General features: G+C 47.5%; 1 protein-coding gene across 2 annotated transcripts in view; it reads left to right on the forward strand.

The window, feature by feature from the left end:
* The first annotated feature begins 1,069 nt into the window (after positions 1-1,069).
* Positions 1,070-9,218, forward strand: part of IL2RA (interleukin 2 receptor, alpha) — a 45,719-nt gene continuing 37,570 nt past the window's right edge. The window contains exon 1 of one of the 2 annotated variants that reach the window (XM_010837466.1): positions 1,070-1,750. In XM_010837466.1, coding sequence (XP_010835768.1) covers positions 1,687-1,750 — 64 coding nt within the window. In that variant the 5' untranslated portion in view covers positions 1,070-1,686. Of the gene's footprint in view, positions 1,751-5,242; positions 5,320-9,218 lie in introns of those variants that run through there. The other variant, XM_010837467.1, reaches the window with a different exon arrangement.

Raw genomic sequence — 9,218 nt, forward strand, 5'->3', positions numbered from 1 at the left:
GTAGGAAATGGCAACCCACTCCAGTATTCTCCTCTGGAAAATTCCAGGGACAGAGGAGCCTGGTGGTCGACAGCCCATTGGTCACAGAGTTGGACAGGTCTGAGCGCTCACACACTCATGCACAAGGCTCTTTTCAGAGATGGTAATTGCTTTTCTTCCTTCCCTCCCTCCCTCCTTCTTTCCTTCCTTTCTTTTTCTTTCTTTCTTCTTCTTCCCTGGGGCTCAGACGGTAAAGAATCTGCCTGCAACGAGGGAGACCTGGCTTTGATCTCTGGATTCAGAAGATCCCCTGGAGAAAGGAATGGCAACCCACTCCAGCATTTTTTTCCATGAATTCCACAGAAGGAGGAGCCTGGAGAGTACAGTCCATGGGGTTGCAAAGGGTCAGACAGGACTTAGCTACTAAGACACACACATCTTTTTTTAAAGTCTTTATTGAACTTGTTACAATGTTGCTTCTGTTTCATGTTTTGGGTGTTTGGTCCTGGGACATGTGATTGAACCTCCTCCACCCTCTGCATTGGAAGGTGAAGTCTTAGCCAGTGAAGTCCCAGTAATTGTCTTTCTTAGAGAATGTCAGAATATTCTTAGAGCTTATCAATAACACATATTGGAACTATGAACTGCTTTGTCATGCCTGGATAGTCGTCCTTTTGTCAATGTTTTTGCTTACTTGCTAATATTTTTTAAATTTTATTTTAATATAAATACACCATGACATGAATTTCTAGAGGGCAAAACATAGTCAACTATTCTGTGAAAATCAGAAGATAGCTCTGATCATTAAACAGGAAAGCAAGATTCAACTCTCTGGAAAACAAGAAAAAGTCCAACGTTGAAAACCAAAATCCACTTTTAGTAATGATCTTTCAAGAAAAAAACACAGCTGGTGGCAAAATATCTTATAAAATGACAACTCATATTCAGGACCCAGGGCATCATGGTGAGAGAATTACGGCTAGTACTGATTGTAAGTCTTGGGAGAATATTCAGGAGCTCTGAGCGTGGGGCAGTCTGTGCTTCCTCTTCAATTATCTGAATATTGGAGACCCCACCCGAAGACCAAGTGGACTTCTTCAAGGGCTCCATGGTCAGACAGCTTTAGGAAATTCCCATCTAGGGCCAAGACTGCTTGGCATGACCTGGCGCCCCTCCATCTTGAGTGGCACCTGCGACTCCCCGGGGAGCTGCGAGTCCGGGACCTCAGTTTCACGGTGACATCAGATTATGAAACTCTAGTTGAGACCACTGCCAAGAAGGGCTTGCTCACCCTGCTTTAACGGCAGTGGGAATCTCCCTGTCTTTTTCAGGGGTAAGCCAAAGAACGGATTCATAAACGAACCCCAATCCTTCTCACCAACCCCAGCCCACACCTCCCAGCAACTGAACTTGAGAAAGAAAAAAAAAAAAACCTGGTTAAAACCACTTCCTATATTTGAGACTAGAGAAGAGAGTGGTACGCACAATTTCCTGGCTGAAGAACCCAGGCTAATACTTATACAGAGTAAGCACTTACTGCCCTAGAGGTTGACGGACCGGCAGGGATGACAACCTGAGCGGACTCACCCTTCATTCCCGTCTCCCGGTGCGATGCCAACAAGAGGCTGAAAGGAAACCCGGCGTTCTGCAGAGCAGCACTTTCTCTTCCCAGCCCCGACATCGGCACTGGTCTCAGGGGCCAGGAGGATGGAGCCAAGCTTGCTGATGTGGAGGTTCTTCGTATTCATCGTGGTACCTGGCTGCGTGACAGGTAAGAGGTCACTGGTGCCTTTGGAGTCCTGGGAAGGCTAAGGATGTAGACTCTTCCCAATCACACAATACGAGGGGCATCTAAGTAGAAAGTACAGGGAGGGGATGGGACCCTGGGTTCTGCCTCTGTGTCCATGGCCCACCGGGGCCCCATTCTTTGCCTCAGTCATCACCGACTTATAAAGAGAACTCGGAATGGGGAGTTCTTGTCACTCAAGGTCTTTGACAGTTGATTCTGGGAAGAACATAGTGGTGTGATATTTGACTGTTAACCGGATACTAATGAGCAGATTCCACAAGAGATTTTATTTTCCCGTGAATTTAGTTTTCCACTGCATCCACTGGCTGTAAGGGTAATACTAGAAGTCTGGTAGAAATCTCTCTAATACCAGGTGAATGTGCCTCAGATGTCAGTAACTCATATGAAGCACTGGGATCATTTAGGATCTCAGAAAAGTTAAGCTTCAAGGAAATGATACCTAGGAAGCTCCTTGTATGTGCAACTTTATAGAAGTTTTTTAAAAAATATAAGCATATCACTTTGAGAACATTAATTCTTATCTTCTTATGTGTCTACATGCATGTATATATATATGTGTGTATGTGTACATATGTGAAAGTTTTGCATTTCATTCATCCTTTCAGAAGGATATTGTCTGTTTCTGTTTTTTTTTTTTTTTTTAAAGAAATAAGAAGCCACCAATTTCAGCCTCAAACCTCCTTCCTAATGGCATGTGAATTTTCTAAAAATGTCCTCCCTTGCTTATGCAGGAAAACGTATCAGCATCTATAATTTCATATCCTTCATTTCTAGACATATAATAATGCCAAGTGGCCACAGAAAGATGTGTTAAGAAGTGAAACACAATGATGCCTAAGGGGTCTTTTGGGCCTGTTGAGGGGAAGTGACCAGTCGTTGGGCTATGATCTGACCCAGGGGTAGGATCTTCTTTACTTTAAAGTGAAAAGTGGACATGATTTTAGGAAGACTTATGTGACTTCTGCCTCCGCCGGGTCTTTGCAAAGTGAGAGGCAGGCCAAGGGAACAGAAAAGTCTTTACGGTTGACTGTGCCTCATCTCTAGGGAGCACATTTCGAGTAAGTGCGGGTTACTGATAGGTGTTGGTGACTTATCTGAGGATGTGAATGGTCTGATCGCAGTGCTCTGCCATACACTCACATCTTCAAAAATCTATCCAATGCCTCTTGTTCCCCTTTTCAACAGTACAGGAAATACAAAAGTGAACAAAACTTAGCCTCACCTTAAAAAGGATATAACCTGGTGAGGGAAAGAGAGTTATGACAGCAGTGTGGTTGGGGTGGGATAAGATCTATGGGAGCAGGGGGCCATCTGGGAAGGCTTCACAAAAGCAGCAGCACAAAGAGCCCCGAGGGGCCAGTGAATTTCCCTCCATGGGAATTCCAGAGAGAGAGGACCACACGCACAGAGATGCGGCAGGGCGCCAGGAAAAGCCCTCAGCCTCAGGTGGAGGTACAGGGCTACTGGGGATTAAGACTGGATGACCCCAAGTTGAGGATTTTAAATTTCATTTGGGAGTCAATCAAAGACAATGAGAAAGTAAAATTTACCATGTATAGTGTACCTTACGGGGCTTCCCAGGTGGAGTAGTGGTAAAGAATCAATCAGCCAATGCAGGAGACACAAGAGACATGCATTTGATCCCTGGGTTGGAAAGATCCACAGAGGAGAAAATGGCAACCCACTCCAGTATTCTTGCCTGGAGAATCCCGTGGACAGAGGAGCCTGGCGGGCTATAGTCCATGGGGTCCCAAAGAATCGGACACAGCTGAGTGAGTGAGCACAAAGTACCTTGTATAGGCCAGACACATGTCTTCCTTCCACCTTCACAGTCCCTTTGCAAAGTGGATGTCACCAACCCATGAGATGAAGAAGACCCCAAGACTCAGAGGCCACAGAGGCAGTGGCACGGCCGGGACTTTCCGCTGAGTGCTCTTTCTGTTCACTGTGGACAGGGCCCAAGCTCTGTGGAAGTGACTTCACAGACAAAGGCGGGCAGACAAGGTCTCTTCCAGAGACCAGTAAGGACTTGGCAGCCAAAGAGAATGACATGGGCTGAATTTCTGGGATCCACACATGGCTTAGGAATCTCTCCAGGGTCAGAAATAATCTCTCAGACTTTTTCCTCCCAGAGGAGCCCAGTCTTAAAATAAACAAATCTTATTCCTAGGAAGGGAGAGGTCACTAACAAAATCAATCAGACTGTCAACAGATGCAATTTCTAGCTGATTCATAAGGCTGATTTTCATTCTGAAAATTTCCAAAGCCACCATTTAAAACTTGAGGGCTGACAGGGAGTGTATTGGTCAACGTGGGTGTTTTTAGTCTCTGTATTACTGGGTCCTGGGATGTGGTTGAAAAGAGAATTCTCCTGATGTTGCCAACAGGCACATTATTGATGGTGCCTTTCTCAGCATTGTGGAAATTCTGAGAGTTTATCTGTGCCTTCATCATCTTTCTTTCATTCTAGGAATTCTGTGATCAAATCTGCATGCCCTAGACTCAAAAACACACACCCAGTGCGGAAACCCATGAAGATGATATTTTTGTCTAATTATCCCTTCTTGTAAAGATGACTGCCCACACTGGAATTTCCGTCTTCACGTTTGTCATTAAAACACAAACGCTTAACCCTTCACATTCAATCATTCAGTTTCTCTAGATCCCAAAGTGTGATTACCACATGTTCCTTGCTTATCTTTAAGATATGCCTTGGAGAAGGTAGTGTATATAGATAGATGGATAGCTCATAACTGTGTGTGTGTGTATATATATATATATGGATTTGGTAAACTTAGGGAGTATCTCATAAAACAGTTGCTACTTTCTTTAAAAACAGCCTTTCTTAAGTAGGTGGTGCTGTTTATCACTTGTACATCTGGTCCTTTTGAGATCTGAGAGCATCGAGGCGCCAGAAAGAGCTGGCTTCGCTGACAGTCAGCTGCTGAAAAGAATGGCTGATGTGCAAGAGAAGAGTTCTTAGCTTCTCTGAGCAAAGCCTTGACTGGTCTGGAGGCGCCTGTGTCACATCTTGCTGAGATCATTCTCATCAGAGCTACAGTCACTCTCAAGTCGGGCTAGCCCTCCCCCAGCCCCCACACATTCCCTGCCCTCCTCATCGCCTCATGACCAGCAGAGACCTGAAAGAGAAACAGGGGTTCCTTTGGGAAGTGGGGCCGTGTCCCCCGAGGCGAGGGCAGAGAAATGTTAGGAGGAAGCTGAATTTTGCAGGGGGTGAAGGGCGTGATTTGGGGGCAAACTGCTGGATCTCTGTGGGCCTGTTTCTCTGTAAAATGAGGAGGTTGATGGGGCTGATCCTGAGACTGCCTTCTGGTTCTCTTGCTCTATGTCAAGAATTCTGAACAGGAAATAAAATAAGCTCTGTCAAAAGGCCTTTGCAAGCTGGGGCACTTTCAGATGAAAAAGTTTCCAAACCGAAGACATATAGAGCAGGGTCCGGGTTGAGAGGCCTTCGGAGGCGCAAGCACCAAGGCTGACGTGTCATCACGGTTATTTCCAGCCTCTGGGAGGTAGGTTCCGCCCTGCGCTCAGGCCAGGAGCGCGGCTTCAGGGAGGGTGAGGGCTGTAATACTGCTCCCTGCTGGGGAGGCTTCTGCTATTTGCTCTTGGGGCCTTTTTGCCCTCAGTCGATGTCCTTGGTTCTCGTAGGGGAGGGCTTACATGAGCGGGAACCTATTTCTCTTCTCTTCATCCCAGGCCATTCCCTGGGAGGAGAGGAAAGAGGATCTTCATTCAGTCAATTGCTTCAAAAAGCTATAAGCCCTTGTATTCTTGAAAGCGGTTAAATTGAGGCTTTCTAACGACTTCGGGGGAGCCTCAGAGGGGCACGTGTGCTGGGCAGGAAGACAGTCAGGGAAGAATTTTGGTTCTTCTCTGCTCCCCTCCAGTCTCTGTTTCTTTTAATACTGACTTTTGTTCACGGATTTGGCTGCACGGGTCTTAGTCGCGGCACGTGGGCTCTTTGATCTGTGCTGAGGCCTGTGGCGTCTTCAGTTGTGGCCTGTGAAGTCTCCGCTGGAGCATGTGAGATGGTTACCTGCAGCACGTGGGAGCTTAGTCCCTGACCCAGGAGGGAACCTGGGCCCCCGGCATGGGGAGCACGCAGTCGTAGCTACTGGGCCACGAGGGAAGCCCCTCCAATCCCTGTTTTCTAACTTCCCCTCTGAAAAAATGAATGTATGCATATGTGATGACATTCGTACTTTTCGTACGTCAGAGCACCCAAGCGCGTACCCGTGGGTCCTCGGTCTTACGCGCGATTCTCGGCTTTCGTTCCTCGTCTGCTCCCTGCCCCAGTCTTTCGGTGGCAGCGAGAAACAGAGAAGGAAAGAGACTTGAGCAGGAAGGAGGTTGAGGCTGGGTGGGGGAGGTTGGCACTGAAGAGGTAAGACCTGGGCCGTGGATTTACTCTGGTAAGTGCCCTGGAGCTCAACGTTCAGAGGAAAGGGCGCCTCCACCTTTTCCTCCCCAGACAGTCCTGGGCGCCCTTTCTCCGGAAGTACCTGAGCAGAGCATAGAAGAACGTTGGTCACAAGTGGTATGAAGAGCTGGGCAGCGGGGCTCAAGGGATGGCTTCTGAGCCCTTTGGACTCAGGATCTAGGATTCCCGTCTCCAGGCTAACAGAGTGCGTCACCACAGCCCAGCGGGGCCCTCTGAAGTCACAGTATTGTGAGCTGCTCCATTGTGTCCGACTCTGTGTGACCCCGTGGACTGCAGTCTACCAGGCTCCTCTGTCCGTGGGATTCTCCAGGCAAAAACACTGGAGTGGGTTGCCATGCCCTCCTCCAGGGGATCTTCCTGACTCAGGGATCAAACCCACATCTCTTGCCTTGCAGGTAGATTCTTTCACCATCTGAGCCACCAGAGAAGCCCCTGAAGCCATAGGTGGGGGGGGGGGGGTCCCTAAACTTCCTGTGACCCTTCTGTCTGTTGCTCTTCATCCAGGGATGTATCAGGGGAGGAGAGATTGGAGGCCACTAATGAGGACCCTCATCTGCCTCTTTGCTACCTTTTCTAGTAATTTCTTCAGGAAGTTCTGCTTAGGTGGAGTCAGCTGCTGTCCCAAGTATTATCTGGGGTTGGGTGGGGGGGGCGGTGGGGGGGAGGTGGTGGTGGAAACAGCCCAGAGATGACCTTACCACATAAAGATGGACCTCATTTGTTACTCCTATATATATCCTGAAACTCCCAACAGGAAGAACAGTGTGATAGACACACTCTATCTAGCTCCATCTTTCTTGAGTAGTGAGTCTTTGAGCAAATTTGGGGAGTGCTGCTACTTGTTTCCTTAGAAAACTTTCTTATGCACAAAATTTTGAGAGCAATATTTGGGATAATAACCTCCCTGTCAACCAGGGTCTCCAGGTAAGACCTCTGATCAGGTTCTTTAATATCTGAACAGCCATACTCTGAGCACAGAGAATGAGACACAAGATGTTACCCTCACTACTAAGGGAGATGTAGCTGGCTTGGCAAAAGTAACCTAAAAGGCCTGGGTGCCTAGACAAGATTGGAAGCAAAGGTTTCCAAGGAAAAACCAAAGACACCAGGGAAGCAAGAGGAGTGGAGATCTAGGACTAGAAGTCAGGCCTCTCAAATTACAGTACAATATTCCCCATATGTCTTCACATCAACTCTCAGTGACATTCATCCATCTACTTTCCATCCATCCACCCATCCTTCCTTCAATCCAACCATCCATCCATCCATCCTTCCCTCCTTCCTTCCTTCCATCCATCCATCCATCCTTCCCTCCTTCCTTCCTTCCATCCATCCATCTCTCCATTCATTCATCCTTCCTTTCTTTCATCTATCCATCATCCATCCATCCATCCATCAATCTATCCATGCATTAGGATTACTGAGATTGAAAAGGTCTTTGCTGTCAAACTGCTCCTGGCCTAAGACTGGAGATAAAACATCTGCTGAGCAACTCCTGCCTTGAGGACTTGCCAAGGGAGGCAGCAGTATTTGCCAATGACTCAACAGCCATCACTGAATCCCCCCTTTCCCCAGGCTTTCAAATAAGTCACCCATTTTGGGGAAAACAATACTAGAATCATCTCTGGGTCTTTTAGGTATTTTCCACTCTAAGATTACTCAGGAATTTTCCGGCTTTTGACTTGTTTGGAGCTTACTCTGGGATTTGCTTCCATCAGTGAGAAAACACAAGTCTAACTGGGAAATGTATTTAGAGCAGCAGTTGCTGGCACAAAGTGCACATTAAATGTGCATCTGGGAAACTTTCACAAATGATGTCCAAGTCCCACCCAAGACCAGTTAGGTCAGACTCTCTGGGGATTAGAACTGGACATAAGGCTAGCGTTATTTTTAAGCCGCTCAAATGATTCAAGATGCAGTTAGGATTGAAATCCACAGAAGAGTGATTCCATGGTTGGTCCGAGTCCATTGTTTTATTCCTATTCACTGGGAATAGATGCCCTAGCATAGTACTTCCCAAAGTTCAGTGTATTACAGACCACCTATAATACGGGTGAGGCAGGGGGCTTGTTGTGAGAAAGATTCTGATTCACGATATCTGGGGTGAGGGAGGAGATTCTGGTTCAAACAGGCTCCTCCATGAGATCTGAGTGCCTGGTGCCTGAACCCCGTTTTGAGTAGCAAAGCTGTCATGGGAGAGAAGAAGCAGGTGCTGTGTCCACCCCACAGAACTTGCAACTAAAATGGGAAAACCAGTCCGGGAAAGACACAAGATTGAACGTAGCAGCGTGGTAGGTGGCAGAGTTGATGACACCCTGGCATCCAGAGGTGCTTCCTGGGGCATTCAGAAAGCCTTCTTGGAGAAGGTGGCTCTGAGCTTGCACTTGTGAATCTCAGGAGCTGGCTGAAGGGTGGTGTTTCCTAATGAAGTGGCTAAAGTTGTATACGTGAGTCATGCTCCTTGAGCAACAAACTGAAGACTGAGGTGTTCATGAGGGCAAAGAAACAAATGCCCCACGTCTCAAATATTTCCTACTCCATTGTTGGTCGCTTGCTGAACAAAAATGAAGCTCAAATGCCTAGTGATCCTATAAAAACTAATACTTCTGTTCTGACAAGAGGCACCTGGGTTCTTGCCCTCACGCTTTGATCCTCTAGTAACATACATTGTTGGGGTCTGGAGTCTGCACTCCCACAATGGGCCACCGAGTCAGCATCACTAGGACCTCATGACACCTCTGGGTAACAGTCAAGAAGTCCGGAGTCTTATTTCCCCACATTCAAATTTTGCCCCGACCTCTGTCGAGCACCAGGGCTTCCATCCTGACTGCCCACGTGACCGTCTGCCCCTAACCCATCCTGTATACAGCTTTCCATCAGCCATGGTGCCTGCAGCACTCAGCCCAGGGCCAGGGACCCACAAGGATTTCAGGCAGCAGAAACTCTAAGGCACCAAAGTGTGGCTGC

This window comes from Bison bison, unplaced genomic scaffold, assembly GCF_000754665.1.
Source record: "Bison bison bison isolate TAMUID 2011002044 unplaced genomic scaffold, Bison_UMD1.0 scf7180017864073, whole genome shotgun sequence".
NCBI lineage: Eukaryota > Metazoa > Chordata > Mammalia > Artiodactyla > Bovidae > Bison > Bison bison.